The sequence below is a fragment of the Sceloporus occidentalis genome, unplaced genomic scaffold, assembly GCF_023333645.1.
Source record: "Sceloporus occidentalis isolate IW3139 unplaced genomic scaffold, rSceOcc1.0.p SCAF_3, whole genome shotgun sequence".
NCBI lineage: Eukaryota > Metazoa > Chordata > Lepidosauria > Squamata > Phrynosomatidae > Sceloporus > Sceloporus occidentalis.
The window spans coordinates 117,693,310-117,714,469 of record NW_028316983.1 but is presented as its reverse complement, the minus strand read 5'-3'; the positions used below and the strand labels follow the sequence as shown (position 1 = coordinate 117,714,469).

Below are 21,160 nucleotides of genomic sequence, written 5' to 3'. Positions count from 1 at the left end.
AAACCGGTAAGTGCTAGCAAGGGAGCAAGGAAGGCACCCACCATGATGGGATCTCCCAAGGCACGAGCATAATCTCTTTTGTCTTTAGAGGGCGACAATGGGATCACGGCCGAAGAAGTTGACTGCTTGTACAGGATGGGGATGTTCCAGCTAGGAATGTGAATCCCTTGGTCTGAAGTCTTCACATCAATCACCCAAAACACTTACAGCAGCTCCTGACTATTCCTTTCCTACTGAGAAACCATTTAGCAAGAATCTAATCCTTTCATTCCTTGGTTTCTTCCCTGAAGACTAGGCTTTGGGTATAAATATTAGTGTTTAAACAACAGTAATATTAGTCTAGTTTACAAGCAGACAGCGATCTTGTCGGTTTGACTAGACTAGTCTGCTCAATATGCCTGCCACACCAATTGCGGCGATGGCTATTGAGCCCTCTCCGGTCCAGATTCCCATCGATTTGAACCAAGGTCCAAAACTGCTAATGCCTCACCATTAGCAAGGCCGCCACTATTCTTCTTCTCCCACTTTTCTTCTTAGTTCTTGTGTGTGTGCGTGAGTGTGGGTGTGCTGTATGTGTGTGATCATTCCCTTAATAAATATACAAAAACACATTTGGATTTGGAACCGGGTATGAACAGGGTTGGTCCCAAGGCTGATGCTGTCCCAGCCAAAATATTATTTTACATGAGTTATTTAAATCCCCCTAAAACATATTAGTTTGTGAGTGCCCTCCTGAGATCCTAGCAATTTGGGTAACACTTAGGCAAGGAATATTCAGAGGTAGTTTTGCCAGTTGCTTCCTCTGAAGTATACCCTACAGCACCTGATATTCACTGGTGGTCTCCCATCCAAGTACTAACCAATGCTGATCCTGTTAGCTTCCAATATCAGACAAGTCATGGTGCCTTTAGGGTATTTAGGACCTTCCTTGAAATAGCAGGAAATTGGAGGCCTGGCAAACTCTGTTTTTTGCAGTTATTTCTATCCTACTTTGCAGAATACAAATCCTTCCAAGGCAGCTAAAGCCAATATGAACATATCACAATTCAAGATTCTCCTGTCAGTTATAGCAGTTAACCAAGTTCAGAATTTCAGGCTTTTGTAGTTAAAACGCAGTAAACCTTTATTCGGTAATTGTAGGTCCACCTGATATCTCTGTAGGATGACTGATAGAGCTGCCTTCTTTGTTTGCCTCCCAGCAAATAGACATGCCTAGATTTCTGAAAATCTCTTTCGCACCCTGTTCCATCCCAGTTCATTTTTAAGTTGCACTGTACTGAAAACAATAGTATTAATTCTATCTGCAATATTTTTATTTTAATCTCTTCTTAATTCAAAATTTGAAGATAAAGTAAAAGTAATAGTTATTATGGTTGTAAACTACTCTGAGCATATTATGTGCACAAAAGGGACATACAATAAACTTGAAACAAGACCATTTATTATTTATTTCATTTCTGTACCCTCTTTCTCCCAGAAAGGGACTCAAGGTGGCTCACAATAAAGAATAACAGATGACAGTTCTTCACTATAAGCCAGTCATGCACCTCTGTCCATTTCATTTTGCCATTTCCATGTCATTCTAGAACACTATGAATGCCAACCTCTCAGCATGCCGTTAAACTCCCTTCTTTTAGCTTGTCATAGATTTTATTACATCCTTTACAAAGCAGCATGTTCAGACTAGCCCACATTACTCAATATTTGTTTAAATAGGAGGGTTCTCTTTTTGTGTCATAAAGTGTATTACAACCATATCCTTCAAGGAACTGACATAACCACACATCACTGTACTTTTTTCAGTTTTTACAAGTGCCTTAACAGGAAAGAAAGAAAAAAGTAAGTATTCAGTTACAGTGAGCCCTTGGTATCCGCTGGGCTTTAATACCAGGACTCCCTTGGATACCAAATCTGTGGATGCTCAAACCGCATTATATACAATGGCATAGTAAAATAGTGTCTCTTATACAGAATGGCAAAATCAAGGTTTTCCTTTTGGAATTTCTGAATACACTCGTCCTTCCATGTTTGCACCTTTGACTTTTGTGGATTTGACTATTTGCGGATTTTATTAGTATGTTCTCTGTAGGAATATCTAGGTCCTCCACTGCAACACTGTGGTGAACCTTAACCAAAAGTCCCACTGAAGGACCTCGAGATTCCTATAGAGAACACTCCACTAGGCATTTGTAGCTCCTCAAGCACCGCAATTCTATGGTCACTGTCTGGCAGATGTTGACCACAGAGTTGCGCTGGAGGACCTAGTCCTAGAGATTCCTAGAGAGCTGTTCTCTAAGGGGAAAACATAGTGTTTTTGTTATTTTTGGTGTTTCCACATTCATGGGGGTCCTGTGCCCTTAACCACAGCGAAAGTGGAGGGACAAGTGTATTTTCAAGCTGTGGAGGCTTGAATTTGTGGATACAGAGGGCCGGTTGTAATATTTAACTTGTTGGAGAAGGCTTTTCATTATGGTGTAAAGTGTCTTTACGCTGGGTGCCAGTGTCTTCAATGGGTCTCACCAAAACCGAAGCTTTATGGAATTCAGTGCCACAACTTTTTTATTATTATTTATAATAATTTAGTCATCAACTTATGACGACTTTTTAAAAATAATTTTATTGAATTATTTTAGCATAGATACAAACTGTCTTGCATAAGTCAATTTATGATGACTTTAGAAATGAATTGTTGTTTATTTCTTACTCATGACAGCTAAACTAAACCTCATTTTTTTGCTACTGTTGGGTGCCTTCAAGTTGTTTCCAACTTGTAGCGCTTCCTAAGGCGGTGGACCTATCATGGGGCTTTCCTGGCAAGGTTTCTTCAGAGGGAGTTTGCCATGGCCATCCTCTGAGGCTGAGAGAGTGTGACTTGTCCAAGGTCACCCAGTGGGTTTACATGGCCGAACGTGGATTCGAACTCTGGTTTCCAGAGTCCAGAACCTCAAACCATTACACTGGCTCTGGAACTTCAGTTTATAGTGGGACTAGGGAGGGCCATCATTCATCCACTCAGACTTTGGGCCTATGCATGTTTTGGACTTCAGCTCCCAGAATTCCTGACTCTTGGCCAAGGTGGCTGAGGCTTCTGGGAGTTGAAGTCCAAAACACCTGGAGGACCAAAGTTTGGGAATCATTGTACTGTACTATGACTGCTATGGCTGCCTCCTGTGGAATTGTGGGATTTGCAGTTTAAAGGAGGGGCATTTAGGTTTCTCAGCCAGGGAGCTCTTAGGCCTCACTGAACTACAAACTCCAGAATGCAACAGGAGGCAGCCAAAGTGGGATGACAGCGTTGTAACAGTGCTGTGTGTGATATGGTCCTCAGACAGAACAGTGAAGTCACTTGGCTATCAGTGGTCCCCAAACTGTGCCCTTTAAGAGATTTTGGACTTCATCTCCCAGAAGCCTCAGCCATGTTGGCCAACGGCCTGGGACTCTGGGAGCTGAAGTCCAAAATCCCTTAAAGAGCACCGTTTGGGGAACTACTGGCTGGACTAACCCGAGGCACTTATGAGAAGCCTACAACTCCCAGAATCCCTCGTCATTAACCATTGTAACTGAGGCTTCTGGGAGTTGAAGTCCAAGAACAACAGGAACCAGGCCACACTCTCGGTCAAGGGAGAGTTAAAAGACAACTCAGCGAGGGCCCGCCCCCTTGGGCGCGGTGTGCGTCTGTGGGCGGGCGTAACAGGTCCGCGCTTCCTATTGGCTGAGGAACGCGGAAGTAATTGGAGGAACCGGGCGACGCCGGCTTCCCATTGGTTGGCTGAAGCGAAGCCACAGTGACGTAAGCGGGCAGTTTGCTTCGCTCAGGTTGGCCGCGGGGGAGGCGTGGTCTTTTGGGGCGCTCCCATTGGTCGGCGCGGGGGTGAGGCGGGCGGTACCACTTTGGCCCTGTAGGGGGGGAGCATCTCAGAGAGAGAGAGAGAGAAGGAGGAGGAGAGAAGAGGGGCGATTGGAGCGGCCCCAAAGGCGGGCATGGCCCCTGGGAGGCCCTGGGAGGAAGGGTGAGTGGCCAAGGAGCCGAAGGGAATGATGGGGAGGGTTACCTCGCTCTCCACTGCTGGGGTAAACCGGTTTCGTATCGCTTTAACTGCCTTGGAATTCTGGGAATTGTAGTTTGTTATGTGTTGCTGTTAGGAAGAGTAGCAGCTCATACCCCAGAGGACAGGGTCAACATTAAATATGGCCTTCGTAGATTAGAAAGCTGGGCCAAAGCTAATAAAATGGGCTTCAACACAAGAGAAATGTAAGGTACTGCATTTAGGTACAGAAAATGAAATGCATAGATATAGGATGGGATACACCTGGATTTGCATGTGAAAGGGATCTGGGACTAGTCCAAGTAGAGCACAAGTTGGACATGAGTCCACAGTGTGATGCGGCAGCTAACAAGGCCAATGCGATTCCAGGCTGCATCAATGGAAGTATAGTGTCTAGATCAAGGGAAGTAATAGTGCCACTCTATTCTGCTCTGGTCAGGCCCCACCTAGAATATTGTGTCCAGTTCTGGGCATCACAATATAAAAAGGACATTGAGAAACTGGAGTGTGTCCAAAGGAGGGTGACTAAAATGGTGAAAGGTCTGGAAACCATGAATCCCTATGAGGAACGACTTAGGGAGCTGGGTATGTTTAGCCTGGAGAAGAGAAGGTTAAGAGGTGATATGATAGCTCTGTTTAAATATTTGAAGGGATGTCATATTGAGGAGGGAGCAAGCTTGTTTTCTGCTGCTCCAGAGACTAGGACCCAGAGCAATGGATGCAAGCTCCAGGAAAAGAGATTTCAGCTCAACATTAGGAGGACCTTCCTGACAGTAAGGGCTGTTTGACAGTGGAACACACTCCCTCAAAGTGAAGTGGAGTCTCCTTCTTTGGAGGTCTTTAAGCAGAGGCTGGATGGCCATCTGTCCCAAGGGATGCTTTGATTGAGAGTTCCTGCATGGCAGAATGGGGTTGGACTGGATCAGGGCCCTTGTGTCTCTTCCAACTCCATGGTTCTATAACTTTGAGGATTGGGAGAGGGTGGGAAGGTTGCTAATAGGAAAAATCTATTTAGTTATTTACTTCCTTTATTTTAAGAGTATTTATACCCCACTCTTCAGCCACAAAGGCGCTCAGAGAGCTTTTTGTGGGTTTTCCAGGCTCTGTGGCCATGAACTCTTCTAGAACGTGGCCACATCGCCCGGAAAAACCCACAAGAAACTATGGATGCCGGCCATGAAAGCCTTCAATTTCATGCCCTCAGAGAGGTTTACAAATTGTAAGCATCCCGCAGATTGTATGCCACCTTTTGCCCAGGCAATGTTATTTGCCTTTAAACATCCCTTCCCCTCAGAAGGTGGGCACGCAGAATATAAGTATGTGTGTAGTATACTATGTGTAATACGTAACAAAAAGGGATTTTATACTACGCCTTGGTTAAAAACACTAGCAGGGTGGATCAAAAAATAATAGCATAATAAATTAAAATCCTTGATTAAGATGTTGTTAATTTTTCCAGCAGAAGTAATAATAATAATAATACAGATTCCAAGGTTTGGGGAAAGAAGATGGTTTTATAATGTGGGTCGTGGTGAGCCTTTCTGTGAAGTGAATTTCACAATGGCGGTGGCATATCTAATATAGCTTTGCTATATTTGCCTCAGTTTAGATGGCCAGGGCATCTGGAGGACATTCAAGCATAGGCATAAGATAGAGTCATTCTGAAGGTCCGAAAACTAAATATACAAACAATACACTTTGTAACTATTTCTGCTGTTTGGCTGGATCTTTGTGGTAGCAGTCTTTTGGGGTTAAACGTAATAAAGCAATGTGATGATCGCACAATGCAAGAAGCAAATGCTATGTTCAGAACATTGTGATCCTGTGGAGGTCTTGTAGAAGGGTATCTGTGTATGTGGCGTGTTAGAGATTTGGATTATATATTGTATATACGTATGCATACGTCTAAAAATTTTAGTCAAAACATTGACCCCAAAAACCTGAGTTGACTTATCCACAAGTCAATGTAAGCGCCATACTCTAACTCTTACCAAAACAAGGAACCAGCCTCTGATGAAAGGCAAGAGCTTAATTCGTCCTGGAAGCACTGATTCCCCTCTATTCTTTCATCCATCCAGTCTTTAGCATGAGCACAAACAGTGATGTGTGCTTGAATTTTGTACGTTGTTTGGCATTGTTTCCCATTGCTTCATTCTTTACATCCTTTGTTACATGCCCCTAAGTTTTACCCTCGACTTATCCACAGGTCATATCAAAAGCCATAATTTTGGCCCCAAAATCTGTTGTCGACTTATACATGAGGTCGATTTATAGTCGAGTATATATGGTATTTCATCAAGTGTGTCTTAGAGAGAGGTGTGTTATAGTTACTATTGTTCATCCAAATAATGATTTTTATCCCAAGCACACAACTACTGTAGTTATGACTGATCCTGAGAAAAGCTGGTAACATGAAGCTATGTAGAGCATCAAATTGCAGGTATGTCCACAGTAAACATCCACAGTAAACAAGGCATATAACTCATAGCACAAGTTCTCATCTTTATATAAAGCAGGAATGGTGCGCGCGCACACGCATACCAAGCCATGCTCCCTTAGTAGGAATAATTTGGGTATCCACCTGCTGGTAGTGAGCAGAGCCAGTAAGAGTAGAAAACCAGACAAATACACTTTCAAGAACTGTCTCTCATGACCTGACACTTAATAACCTCAAGAGAGAAATCTCAAGTGTGGGATGGGGATCTTAAGGCAAGTAGCACCCAGTGGTCTTTCTTGCCCCTTCTTATACACTCATGGGGAAATCCATTCATTCACAGGCACTTATCTACAACACAGACCTCTGCAGACTATATCCCATGTATTCGCCATATTAGACCTGCTTTAACATTTGCAATAAGACAGAGAAGATTTTAAAAATACAGAGGCAATTCAGTCCATACTTTCCAAAAACCATCTCAGGTGCTGCTTAGAAAGGCTTGTCATATACAGTAGTTTATATCTCTGTATAGGAGTACTGAAGAACACCGAAGCATATCCCTGTCACTGCTCTTGGTTTATTTTCACTGACTAGAAAATAATGATAGAACAGGGCTATCATATCACCTCTTAACCTTCTCTTCTCCAGGCTAAACATTCCCAGCTCCCTAAGTCGTTCCTCATAGGACTTGGTTTCCAGGCCCTTCGCTGTTTTAGTCGCCCTCCTTGGGACATGCTCTAGTTTCTCAACATCTTTTTGTTGTTGTTGTTGATAGTGAAAGTTTCAACGGTAACCAGAATGCCTTGAGAATGTAGAGTCAAAAAGGAAATGTGGTGCCTTTAATGTCTACATCCTGAGAATGTGGTGCAATAGCACAAGTGGCATCTTCCACTTTTATTCTTCGCCCATGATCTTCAGGCTGTCATCATATCCAGCATATTTATGAGGTGGTCCTCCTCCTCCTCCTTCCATACCCACTTTACATTGTTTCTATTGTGTCTACCCATTATTATGAAAGTGGATCATTTTGCTGTAATTTAGAGCACATGAACCTTTGGCACTAAATGTGTAGTCTAGATTGCTTTAGATGAATATGAATTTCTTCCCATACATTTTCATAGATGGCACAGGTCTTGCACTGTTAGGAGTTGCCAATATTGTATTAGATCATTTACAGGTTGTCTGGAAATTAGGTTAGATATTGAAGAAAGAGACCATGTTGTGCAATTTTTTTTCCCTTTGCATTACATTCTGATACTTGGACAGATTGCTTTTTGTTCATTGTTGCAGTACATTGAAAGAGAGAATGGCATCTCATCTTAATCTTCGGGGTTGTGAACCCCACAATTCAGGAAGGAGATGGTAGTGTTCCAGCTTTGACTAGAATATACATCTTGCATGACATTCCTGGTGCATAGTAAAATACTACAGTGTTTAGACCAGTGGTTCCCAACCTGTAGGTCGGGACCCCTTTGGGGGTCGAATGACCCATTCATGGGGTTCACTAAGACCTTTGGAAAACACCTATTTAATTACAGTTATGAAGTAGCAACAAAAATAATTTCATGGTTTTGGGTCACCACAACATGAGGAACTATATTAAAGGGTCGCAGCATTAGGAAGGTTGGGAACCACTGGTTTAGACCTTTTTAGTCAGATGTGCTAAAATGAATATTGCTTTATTTAGAGTAGCTGAACTTTTAAATTACCACAAAATCAGAACTCTTACTGAAAATACATTATAAAATACAGTTAGGAACTCGGTGGAGAATATTATTTGTATAGTGGCATTCAGCTCTGAGAAGTCTAGCAATGTCATTTTCCTACATCAAAACAGAGATCCCTTGACTCACATTCGAGTTTCTTACAGTTTTGAAAACGACAGTGGTTTCCCTGGGGTTGGTATCGCCCAGCGCAGGGGGCAGTGGAGACGGGCAGACTGCTGCAGCCTCCAGAGGGTTCTTTGGGCTTTGGCATGGCTGCAACTGCACCAAAGCCCAAACAGAAGGCACCCCCCCACACACACACACACAGTCTCCGCTGCTTGTGAGGACAGTGTTGTGGCATCCAAATGGCCTTTTGAGGTCCATCGTGGAGGCTGGGCAAGCAAGCAAGGGACCTGGTGCCCTTTCTCACTTGCCCAGCAGCTGCGCCAGTCCCACCAGATATACACCCTGGGGTGTCACTTGATGCAGTCTGCATCCTCGCACCGCCCTAGCGATCCCACTGGACAAGGAGTGTCTTTTATATCCCATTTCCCCTCATTTGTTGGCTGCATAAAAATCTTGACAAACATGACACTTAACAAAATAAGTAGACGTGGAAGTAGATGTTGAGTGCTGCTGTGCTGTCCTCCTTAAAGAAAGAGGATGATATAAGTGCAATTCGGTAACTATCAAAATGTTGTGTGGATCAATCTAAATTTTGTTATGAAGGGGAGAAAACAGTAGGAAGAGAGCAAATACAACATGTATAGCTTAATAGAAAATGGTGCAATTGGGAATTAGACAGATCTGGATGCTATAAACAAGTACCATCACATTCCTGCACACTCTGTTTTGCAATTTGCTGTGTCTGAAAAAGGTATTGTGTAGAAAGCTGAGTAACCTTTATTTAGCTGTATATCCTTTGCAGTTTTATAGTAATTCCTTCCTTCCTACTTTCTTCCCTTCTTTTCGATACCACAAAGTAGTAGGTCTATTTCCTGGTGGGCTGAGGATACTTATTTGTAACCCCTGAAACTAACAGATGGAGGTCTGTCCTTGATCATGGAAAGAAACAGTAGTTCCATGCAATGAGGCCAAGGGGCTTCCTTGAACCCTGGAGTTTATGGTCTTGCTCAAAAGACTGCAAAGCTTCTTGAAGCCTTTTTTAAAAAGAAACACTTGGGGCTTTTTCTGACTCTTTCTGTGTAAAGTACATTGTGGCCCCCCAAAATTGATTTTCATGCTTTACATACATGTTAGACCAAAATGATTTCCTATGAAAGGTGCACATTTCAACCTGAGAATTCATACTCCCATTGTACTTAACCAGCATAGCCAATTTTGAGGAATTATGGGAATTGCCATCCAAAGGCTGGACAACCACATGTTGCTCACCTCTGGACTAAAGCATGATCAACAGTTTGATTCCAAGTCTGTGTTTGTTGTACAAGACAGTGAGATAGTGCAAACCACTTCCATTTACAGGTATCTCTGATTGTGCTGAAATGTATTCAATTCAGTTGTGTTTTTCTATTCCGTAGGAATTCTAGAAGATGCAGTATCAACTATGGATCCACTGGAGTGAATATTATGAATGAAATCTATAAAGTATCATACTGCTTTTCATCTTTCTTTGTGAGAGACTGTTTGTAACCTTTGGAAAGAACAAGTTAGAAAAGGATTACTTGTCATCATGAAGTTAAAACAACGTGTGGTGCTTCTGGCAATTCTCCTTGTCATCTTCATTTTCACCAAGGTTTTCCTCATAGACAACTTGGACACATCGGCAGCTAACCGTGAGGATCAGCGTGCCTTTCACCGTATGATGGCAAGCCTGCGGGTGGAACTGGATCCCCGACTTGACCATACCTTGCAATCTCCCTGGGAGATTGCAGCCCAGTGGGTGGTGCCACGTGAAGTATATCCAGAGGAGACCCCAGAATTGGGGGCAGTGATGCATGCCATGGCTACAAAAAAGATAATAAAAGCAGATGTGGGCTATAAGGGCACCCAGCTGAAGGCACTGCTCATACTAGAAGGGGGACAAAAAGTAGTCTTCAAACCTAAGAGGTAACGTGCTTCAGTAATTAAATATGATTATGGTTTCTTAATTACTTCTATGAGGGTTTCTCAGATCCCAGGAGTTCCTGACCATGATTCCCCAATGGAAGGAATGTAATGAAGACAAGCTAGGAAGTCGGCAGCTGCTTCCACATTATTTTGTCATATTGTAAAAGCATGGGGAAAGAGCTCCTTGATATGACCATGCCAGTGTAACTACTCTGACCTCTTGTGCATCAGATATGGTTCTGTTTGTGAAATCAAACAGAAACACTGGTGTCCTTTTCCTTCTTCTAAATGAACATCAACTCTCATTGACCTAGGTTGCATACACACTGCAGAAATAATGCAGGTTAACATCACTTTAACAGCTGTGGCTCAATGCTACATAATTCTGGGATTTGTAGTTTTGTGAGTGTCAGAATGCGGGACCAGAACTCAGGATAATCAGTCATTCAGCTTGATTAAGAATCAACAGCACTTTATTGATAGCTCCAGAATCAGCAATTCCACATCATTCAGCTTCTTAGCTGAGACTGACCACATCCAGCAAAAGCAATACCTAAACCCCCAAGCTCGCCTGCTCCACCCCCCTTCCAAAAGCCGGCAAACCGATAATCTCCACCTCTCTCACACAGTCCTCCAGTCCCCATCTCTCCCCCCTTAGCTGATTATCCCACCAAGCTCGCACTGCATGCCAAGCCTCTGAGAGAAAGAGTCTCAAGGCCAATTGATAACCACCACCTGGCACTGCCTAACTCTACCCAGCACTATCTAAGCTAGCCCTAGCGAAAACATATCCCAACCCCCATCATCCCCACAACCAAACCCCAAAGAATATATCTGATAGAATACAACAGGATTCTAACAGTGAGACGTTTAGCCTTTTCTGTCAGAAACCTCTGGTGCTACAGCGAACTACAAATCTCTAGATTCCATAGCCCTAGAGAAGTCGGAAGGACTATATTGTAGATCCACTGGCAGTTGATAACACTTCTGCTTGGAAGCGAAAATGCATGTGTGGCTACGAAATAATTTCAAATAAAATGCTTAAAATTTCCTTCTTTATTAATTATCTTGTGGTAATACAGAAATGCTATCTGGTTAGATTTTCCTTATATATCTTGGAGGGATTTAGTGCAATGCCATCAACTTTATCTCTTGTCACACTTTTTAGGTATGCCAGAGACTATGTAGTAGAAGGAGAGCCGTATGCTGGGTACGACAGACACAATGCAGAGGTGGCAGCATTCCATCTGGACAGGTACCTAAATACTGAATTAAACTCCACTTCTCTTGGAGATGGAAAGTAGGATTATAAATTACTTCTTGAAGCATTGAAGGTCAATGCTTTGTTCTGTCAGCATCCAGATGCACAACAGACAATCCTAAAATGTAACAAATAATCTTTGTTTTCTTTCTTTTGAACTGTATTTTTGGAACATGAAGTTAAAGTATCACTTACTTCTGGAAAAACTGAGCTAAAGTTGTGTGAAGAGAGAACTTACACAGTTTGAGTAGAACAACTCCGTGTCTGGCTTTAACAGCTGGACAGTTAGTTTCGAATGAGACTGTTAGTTAAGCCTTGTTTTTTTGATGGTGAACTCTATCTTATTCATGTAATGAATACCCTGTATGATCCTGCATATGCAATTTAGGATGTTCTGCAGCAGTGAACAGTATTTAAAAGTTGTTAATCTGCTCTAAAGGTCTAAATTCCTGGCACTTTTGTCTCAGATATTTAAGAGTGTGGGTTATTCTGTACTGTATGTTCACATGGTTCATTTCCTTCCTGTCCTTTGTTCTCCATACAGAATCTTAGGTTTCCGACGAGCTCCCCTGGTAGTTGGCAGATTTGTTAATCTCCGTACAGAGATCAAACCTGTTGCCACAGAACAGCTGCTCAGTACCTTTCTCACATTAGGTAGGTGGCAAAACAAATTTAATCAAAACCACTAAAATAAAATTGGATGTAGCTTGAAAGGGGGTTGCAGAAATTGATCATACTGCCTGGTGAGCCACTTACCATATATACTTGTGTACTTGTGTACAGGTTGGCCTCATGTATAAGTCAAGGGAAGGTTTTAGGGCCAAAATCATTGATTTTGATATGACCAGTGGATAAGTCGAGGGTTACATTTAAAGGCATGTAACAAAGGATGTAAAAGGGGAAACACCATTTCTGTCCCTCCTTCTCCTTCTCTGGACCTCTCCCAATCATCTAACATCACTTCCCTGATGCTGGAGAACGTTTTAACATCGAATGTGGAAGAGAAGGAAGTGGAGTTAAATGGGATCTTTGATGCAGAGAGGTTTTAACATGGGTTTGAGAAGAGAAGGAACTGGTGGGAAATTGGGTGTTTGGTGGGCAGAAAAGGTTTTAACATCGGATTTGGAAGGAAGGGAAGTGGAGTTAAATGGGATGTTTTGTAGGGAAAGAGATTCATAGGAGGATGTAGATGAGGAGAGGCGGTTTTAACATTGGATTGAGAAGAGAATTGCCGGTTTCACACACACACTTACTGTTACTCACTCACTCCTTCCTGGGCAGCTCTTTCAGAAATCACTGCAAAGGCACATGGGGGGGGGGGGGTGCTTCTTTCAGGACCTTCCTAAGCGGTATTACTGTATTGACCCATATATAAGTCATACCAGGATTTTAGGGTCAATATTTGGGCATAAATTTTTCGAGTATGTATAGTATGTCCAGTGAGGTGTAATATTCACAGATTTATAGAACTGGAAAGATCCCAATAGGCCATGGAGTCCAACCCCTGCTTAATTCAGAAACTCCAGCTAAAACATTTGCAGCAGGTAGCTGTCCAGAATCTGTTTGAAGACATCTAGAGAAAGGAACCCCATCACTTCTCTAGGCTGTCAATTCAATTGCTGAACTGGTCTTACTTTCAAGAAGTCCCTTCTAATGTTTCTTTGAAATCTGCCCCGACTGCCCATATTGTAGAGATTGGATGTTTACAGTGTCATTGCTCAGTCCCTTTTCCTCATATGCATTCAATCTCCCTCTTCTATTTTCTATGCTAATCAGGATGTAGCATTATGTCTGCTCTGGTATTAGCACTAAGAATAGAAAAAAATTGACTAGAGTTCCAATATCAGGTTATAGATTCTGGTTTGAGGCTAATACCATGATTGCCATTAAGGAATATGGACATAAGAATGGTGGTCTACAGTACACTATACGCTGCAGACTCTCTCCCTACTTGTTTCACAGATTGCTGTATACAAAGGAGTCTTATCTGATACAAAGGGAATCTTCTGTTGAGAAGCAGTTTTACTTCTTTTTCTGTAAACTAGGACCAACAGTATAGCAAGCCTGTGCCCAAATTCTTCAGTAAGAATTTCAATAGATTGTTTTGAATCAGCAAGTCATGTCTAAAGCAATACATTTACAAGTAGTTAAAATTTTCTGTAATATGCACTAGAAGGTCTTAAACTATGAGGTCCCTGGCTTTGTATATGAAAATATGTCTGCACAAATTTTTGGTTCAAGTTTGCATAGTTGAACCAAAATGCTTGCCTTTGCATTCAGTCAGTCTCTACTTTATCAGGAACAGAAAGGTGTTGTATGGAAATATGGTCAATGTATATTAATATAAGGAACCAGCGTGGCATAATAGTTTAAACCTTAGACTATGACTCTGGAGACCAAGGTTCAAATCCCCACTCAGCAGTGGAAACCCACTTGGTGAACTTGGGCAAGTCACACACTCCCAGCTTCAGAAAACTCCATGATCGGTTAACCTTAGGGTTGCCATAAGTCAAAAAACTATTTGAATGCATAAAACACCAATATTAATGTATGTGCCAACCCCATGTTCATTTCCTGAATACTTTCCTTTCCCTTTATTTTTTCTTCTCTTTTTCTTTTATTTTTAAGCATACATGACATATCCAACAAATAAATTATCCCATTTATTCCCATATATCTCATTAATTTTGGTTTGGTTTGTTGTCATTGTGTGCATAAGTAGTTTCTGACTTATGACAACTCTAAGGCAAACTTATCATGGGCTTTCCTTAGCAAGTTTTATTCAGAGAGGGTTTGTCTTTTGCCTTCCTCTGTGGCTAAGAGAATATGAACAAGGTCATCCAGTAGGTTTCAATGGCTCTTCAATATGCTTAACTCCCTAATACAGTATAGGAGAATATACTTGGAGCCTTAAACCTGTAGGTTGGAAGTTTTCTCACCTAGAAAAATTCTAAATTGTCTCCCAACATTAGAAGCTTTAAAAAAATAATACTAACAGCAGGTTGACATGGGATGCCTTTTTTTTTTTCTTCCTTTGCTTCCAAGGGAATAACACTTGCTTCTATGGGAAGTGCTACTATTGCCGGGAAACAGAACCAGCCTGTGCTGAGGGTGATATCATGGAGGGATCAGTCACGCTGTGGTTGCCAGATGTTTGGCCTCTTCAGAAGCATCGGCACCCATGGGGCAGGACGTACAGGGAAGGCAAACTGGCCAGGTATGGTGTCCATCAGAGCATTCATCTCTTTGCTATTTTTGTTGATCATTTCAGTCAGTGGGCTGTATTTACAAAATGCAAAGAAGGGCAGGGCTCAGTTTTCCTAAAATTCTGTTGCAGCTTTGGAGTTCATACACACACAGACACACACATATAGTGTGTGTGTGTGTGTGTGTGTGTGTGAAGTGATTGCTAGAATTTAAAGGCTTGTATGGTGAAGCAGATAGAGAAGAGGTGGTTTTAACAACAACATGAGTGAACAAAGGATAGTTTGGAAGCAAGGATGTAAAAGATTTCAAGAGACAGTGAGAAATAAAAGTCTATTTAGTTTCCTAGCCATTGTGTGTCTGGGGCCATCACATCCAACTACTGTTGCCCTTCCATCACGACTTCCCAGCCAGAGTGAGATATAGAGTAGTAGCTGGTGGATTGGGACCTAGTAATTGCAGCCAACTCTGGCAGCAACAAGACTGTTCTCTCCTGCCTGTCCTCCCCAAAAGCACATTGAGACACCTAGTGCCTGAAGGATGAGCAAGTAGCTGTAGTAGGTCTTGAACTAATCTGGCTTCACTATTTCCATAGATAAGTCTAGTAACCAACATATCATGCAAGAGACAAATCTGAATGTGGCAGCTCAAAGTCTGTGTCAGTCTCAATATCTTCTAAAGAAATAAAGGGTTTGTTCTAGAAACCTTTGATGATGCATAGTCATGCTAAAATAAATCTTAAAGATAATCAGAGCTTTGGAATAGACTCTGTATCTCTTTCCAGGTGGGAATATGATGAGAGCTACTGCGATGCTGTAAAGAAGACCTCACCATATGACTCAGGCCCACGGCTCCTTGACATTATAGATACGGCTATTTTTGATTATTTGATTGGGAATGCTGACCGACATCATTATGAAAGTTTTCAGGATGATGAAGGAGCCAGTATGCTTATTCTTCTTGACAATGCCAAAAGGTAGGAGATATGTTAACACCTGTCACATTCTCTAAGCAACACAATGACCTTGAGGTTATTGTTTATCTTCATTACCACGGTATTATGGGGTCTCCCAATGATTTTATGCTTTTTGTCATTGAATCAAGCCATCAAACTGGACAGTAAAATTCTGTAAATAGAATTAGCAGCCTATTAATACCAGTACTTCTGATTTATTGTAGCTAGTCTGTCTATTAGTTGAAATGACAGGGATGATTTATATATTGTACATGCTTTGTGCCAGAGGTAGAAGTTTCCAGAGAACTCAATTGGTTTGTATCAATTTGTTTTTCAGTTTTGGCAACCCTTCCCTGGATGAGAGAAGTATTCTTGCACCTCTTTATCAATGTTGCATGTGAGTAAAGAAGAAAGAAGCTAGTAATCTTATGATTTTACAGATCTTAGAAGAGGGATTGGCAATAATATATACTCCAGAGAGTATATATATCTGGCCATTAAGCAAGCCAGTGCTATTCAGTGCATGAGATAATAGTTAGGTTTGCAAAATCTAAACTGAATATCATGCTAATTCTGGAAAACCTTTTGAGATCCCAACTACATGTAAAATGTATATCAAAAGTAGCCACTCCTCTGAGTCCCTTTATGTTCTCCCCCAGCTTTTCTGTCCCTAAGGGAACTTTCAGAGTTTCCATCAGTCAGCCATGCTTACATGTCACCAGGGTCCAGATTTTTGTGTGAGCTATCTACATTACAGGGGACTAAATTTCTGATGAAGGGAGTAAGGAACTAACTTTAGAGACTGGGAAAGGACCAAGATCATAAGAAATACAACAAAAATGAACCTGGACTCACAGCATGGAAATGTTTTGGAGTAAATGTTTTTGGACTGCTGTTTCCAAAGTCTCTCATTGTTGGTTTTGTTGACTAGAGCTGATGGAAGTTGTAGGTGAAAAGCATTTGGATATGCCCCTTGATTTTATAGGGATGCAGGATTTTCCTTCGCTGGGAAAAAAATTAAAATACCTACTTAGCCTTGTCAAAATCTAGATACCCATGCAATTATGCACTTATTTTTATAGCCACATATTAACTCTGTTTGGATAAGAGTAGCTGTAAGTACAGAATTTATCATTTAGGCTGCAGTTGACACCAGCCTACCCAGTGACCTCAGGGAAGCTTACTTCTGTGTAGGTTTGTAAATTTATGAATTTTAGAACTAACAACATTGTGACTAAGACAGAACTGTGAACTGAACAGTCCCTTCAACTGCCACCTTTGCCTTTAAAATTCTAGGTAATTTTACCTTCTGAACCTCTCCCTGTGCAATAAGAATTAGTAAGATAATGTTCATGAAAATCTGACTTGTTTTTTATATACTTTTGGGAGATAGCTCCTTCTGCAAATGATCCATTTTTCTGTGGTCTTCTTCCTAGTTTTCATCTATCTCCCATCATTGAGGGCAGTATGGCTTCACCATTGTGGGTTCATCACAACTGCCAATTTCCATCATGGAGTCCATGAACCAAGGTTTTCCTAATCTAAAGTCTTTGTTCACTTCAGATGGTCAGCATTTAGGCTTGAGACAAGTATTCCTTGCTTCTGGTAGTCCAAAATGTGCAAGGAATACAGTCTCATTCATGTTCTCTTGATAGGCTTCACATAGTCAACCAGTTGGTCACAGTGCAAACAGACAGGTGGATTAAAGAGGCCTTTAGTCTGATCCACTGATACTCTTCATAGGAGGTTATTGTTGTTTAAAAATGGTCCCTCATTTGCAGTTTGAATTCCTTTGTATTTCAGCATAGCTACACTACAGTCAGCCATTCACACACACACACCGGACTTGCCATAGAGCCACTACCATTCCATTCGTGATAGGGAGCATGGAGAAATGCTTGGCAGTGTCCCCATAGTCAGATGCAAAATAATATCATCTGCTGAAGTCCAACAGATGGTGTAACCATTTCACATCTGGTTGCAGGGACTTAGCAAGACACATTTTAACTCACCCCTAGAATGGTCATTGCAGGTTTGTAGCAGCTCTGGGTTTGCTTGTTGCAGGGGAGGAAGGGAATGTAAACCTCCACAATGACCATAAAAATACATATGCAGATGTAAGGGTGACTTATACTCATGGATGCCACAAACAGGATTCCAGCCATAGTATGTTAAGTACACAGAATACTCTTTATGTGCTAGGAATTATACAAGTCTAATTAGAATGAGATAATAGTCACAGGTTCCTTAATATTTTAGTTCCAGTCTCCACTGATGTGGAAGTACAGAGAAGGACTCTGGTTTCCAATAGATTCTTGGTTTTTTCCACATAACCTCAAAATGTTATGATCTGCCAATATGACCTCTAATTTGGTGCTTAACCCACTGCTTTTCTCATGTCTCTATACAATCCTTGTTAAGAAACAAATCAACATTGTCAAAAATGGATGCACAGAACTTTGATCACAACTGTGGATTTAAATAGTTTGTTTTTCAATAAACTGTGTATGCTTATAATAGTAAGGACAATTTTTTATTACTGATTTCCCTGTGAGGTTAGGCAAGGCTGAGAAATAGTGGTCTAGGGACTTCATGGTTGAATCCAGATTTCATCACTTAGGTCCATGATATTGTTCACATCTTTGAATTGTGTGGGTGTGTGGCAAAATATGAACACACCTGCCCATCATTTTGTTTGGCACTAAAAAAAATTGTATCTCATGATGAGCCTGTATGAACAGTTCCAAAAAAGACTGACATTGTCCCCAAGTCTGATTTCTGCATTGCAAATTTAGGTTTCTTACACACTCTTCCTTTTCTTTTGCAGTATCCGAGTCTCTACTTGGAATAGGCTTAACTACCTGAAGAATGGAGTGTTGAAATCTGCCTTAAAAACTGCCATGTCACACGACCCTCTCTCTCCTGTGCTATCTGCCCCTCACATGGATGCTCTGGACCAACGACTCCTGAACATTTTGGCTACAGTAAAGCAGTGTACAGACCAGTTTGGACCAGATATTGTGCAAGTGGAAGATAGAATGACACTCTCTCATTTGTAGCTTTAACAGATATTGGTTGGATTCTTTAAAAGGAAAAGAACAAATAATAGAAAAACAGCACAATTGGCTCTGCATGGCTATGGAGAAGATGAACTGGAGCACCAGATTTGCTGGACTCAAGAAGAAAGCATCAGAGGTTTGAAAGCTCTGCTGAAGACAAGGAAGTTGTCCTCAGGTAGTCCTAGATTGGTTTTTTTGGATGTCCATTGCTGGCAGTGGATGTTGCACTGAGAATTCTCCTGGGATGCATTGAGAAGAAATGGGGCATTAATAAATACTGGTTCTAGAAAAGAGCTATAGTCCCCTCAAATCTTCCAAATATATTAACAATTTAGTACAGTTCAGGTTTGTGAAAGATAGGCTGTCAAGGCATCCATGCTGACTACCTAAAAATAGAGCAGCAGGACAAATTTGACTGCTGGAGAGATCTCTTGGTGTCTTTCCTGACACATACATATTTGAAGCATTTTTGTTTGGAATTTCTCAAGAGCCCTATGAAGGAGCATACAATTGCCAGTAATCAGCTCAGTTCTAACATATGAGGGAGGGAGACTGTTTAAGTTGCTATTGAAATCTGTAACGCATTGAGAAGGCTGAATGGATTCAGATTTGCATGATGCTGCGAAGACCCAATCAATCATGAAGGTTGGAGACTACTGGGCAAGCCTGTTCTGTGCTCCCACATAAGAGGTTTTTGCTGCCTTGATAAATATTCTATTAAAGCCTAATGTGTTTTTTAACTGATGCAGATACAATTGAACCAAATCATTCTTCTAAAAATGGGGAGGATCAAGCTGATTCATTGTATCTTCTCATTTCTGACAGCTTTTCATGAGACAAATGGGGTTTATTGATGAATTTTGCAGAATGGGAAATGTTTTGATTAATACGTTATTTCTCTTGTGAGGTAACCACAGGTACCATGGTAGGAGGTTCACTTGAGGTATTTGGTCATTTTTCAAGGCTGAACTGAGCCTACAAACTTTCTCAGCAGACTTTAAAGGTGGTGTATTTTTCTCCTTTTAAACACAGGTTGTAATCCAGTGGTTTCACGACCATTAGCCTGGAAATGTAGCTTGTATGTGTAGCTTCAGGACATGTTAGGTGTCTTTTTTCTGATAGTCCTGAAAATGAAACGATCCCCCCCCCCTGCCATATTAAGGGAAATTTGTGGAACCTTATTTCTGTGTGTCTATTTGACATGTAGCGTCCAGCTGTATTTCCAACAAACTTGGTCCACGGATCTTTTGTAATCGATTAATGTTCCTGAAATTGGTACGTTGGTTGCCAGTTAAGGAGAATTTACAGACCAAACTGAAAAAGATGAACCTTCCTCAGATTACGGGCTTAGAGCACACAGACACAAGAAGCAAAATAAGGCTTTTAAAACTTTCTCTTCCAATAATTCTCCCTGATCTGGAGCAGTTTGAGACAGTTATCCAAGTTAAAAGCTGGCCTAAACAATAGTGATGCTGCCAAAAGGTTCATTGGAATATAACATGAAGGCATTGGGTCAGGTGCTAAAGTAAAATACTTTGCACATATCAAAAGCCTACTATCACAGTCTTGTCTTCAGAAATGGAATAGATGATATTGTTGATGGAAACATCCTGCAGCTTTGTTGAGATTCTCAGAATATCCCCATATTCCCTTTATCCTTATGCAATCAGGCAGCTGCATGCCGTTATGAAACAACTTGATCCAAGGTAACTAAGAGTTGCTTATTTCTGTGCTATATATAATGGACACAGGAGTAGTTTTAAAGCTCTGAAATATTTGAAAGGGGTAACTTGTCTGAACTGGTAAAAAGGGTGGAAGAAACCATATAATCTTCAATTTTGGCATTTAATGAACTGGAACTGTCACTTAATTGAAAAAAAAAACCCATAAGAAAATAATTTATTAAGAAGCTAACTTATTTGTGTGGCAGCTGAAGCAGAATACTTGAGAATTACACCTTTTCTTGGAGCTACCAGAGGGCTACCCTTCAAATGGAAGCTATTGAAAGAAAAGAAAACACAATGTAATCTCAACTGTGTTATATATTTCCCTAGGGTTGGACTCTGAATAAATAAGTATTATGTGAATAAAGATTTTAATTAAAAAAAGAGTGGCTTGGTTTTTCCCCAGATTGTATAAAGGAGTTCTCCAGCGTGGGTTGCTAGAAGTCCTTTCCACTTTTATTCTCTGTATTTGTCCAGTGCTCATTTTCTTTGCTTTCAACCTGCTTTGTCTCCCCCCACTTCCATCAGTTTGGTGCTTATGACTTTAGGTTTTTAGTTTTTTTGGGAGTATTTAGTGCAGGGAGGTTTAGTGTGTGTGTATTCTGCCTTTTATTTATCAATTTTTAAAATCTCACATTGTTCTGTCGTATAGCAGAGCTTACTAAATGTTGGCTGTGATATCCAGAAGAGCAAAGAGT

At 41.2% G+C, this 21,160-nt stretch overlaps 1 protein-coding gene across 3 annotated transcripts; it reads left to right on the top strand.

Annotated features, from left to right (window-relative positions):
* Positions 1-3,910: 3,910 nt before the first annotated feature.
* LOC149316623 (glycosaminoglycan xylosylkinase) lies at positions 3,911-20,822 on the top strand. 3 transcript variants are annotated; one of them, XM_089515952.1, is made up of 9 exons: positions 3,911-4,010; positions 6,412-6,486; positions 9,731-10,259; positions 11,428-11,514; positions 12,065-12,174; positions 14,566-14,737; positions 15,509-15,700; positions 16,017-16,076; positions 18,507-20,822. In XM_089515952.1, exons 3-9 carry the CDS (start codon positions 9,883-9,885, stop codon positions 18,736-18,738), a joined length of 1,230 nt encoding a protein of 409 aa, XP_089372078.1. In that variant the 5' UTR covers positions 3,911-4,010; positions 6,412-6,486; positions 9,731-9,882; the 3' UTR covers positions 18,739-20,822. The 3 variants fall into 3 exon arrangements, with proteins under 3 accessions (XP_089372078.1, XP_089372079.1, XP_089372077.1); XM_089515953.1 differs by lacking the exon at positions 6,412-6,486 and adding an exon at positions 17,116-17,209 and having other exon boundaries at positions 18,507-18,588; XM_089515951.1 differs by lacking the exon at positions 6,412-6,486.
* The last annotated feature ends 338 nt before the right edge of the window (positions 20,823-21,160 follow it).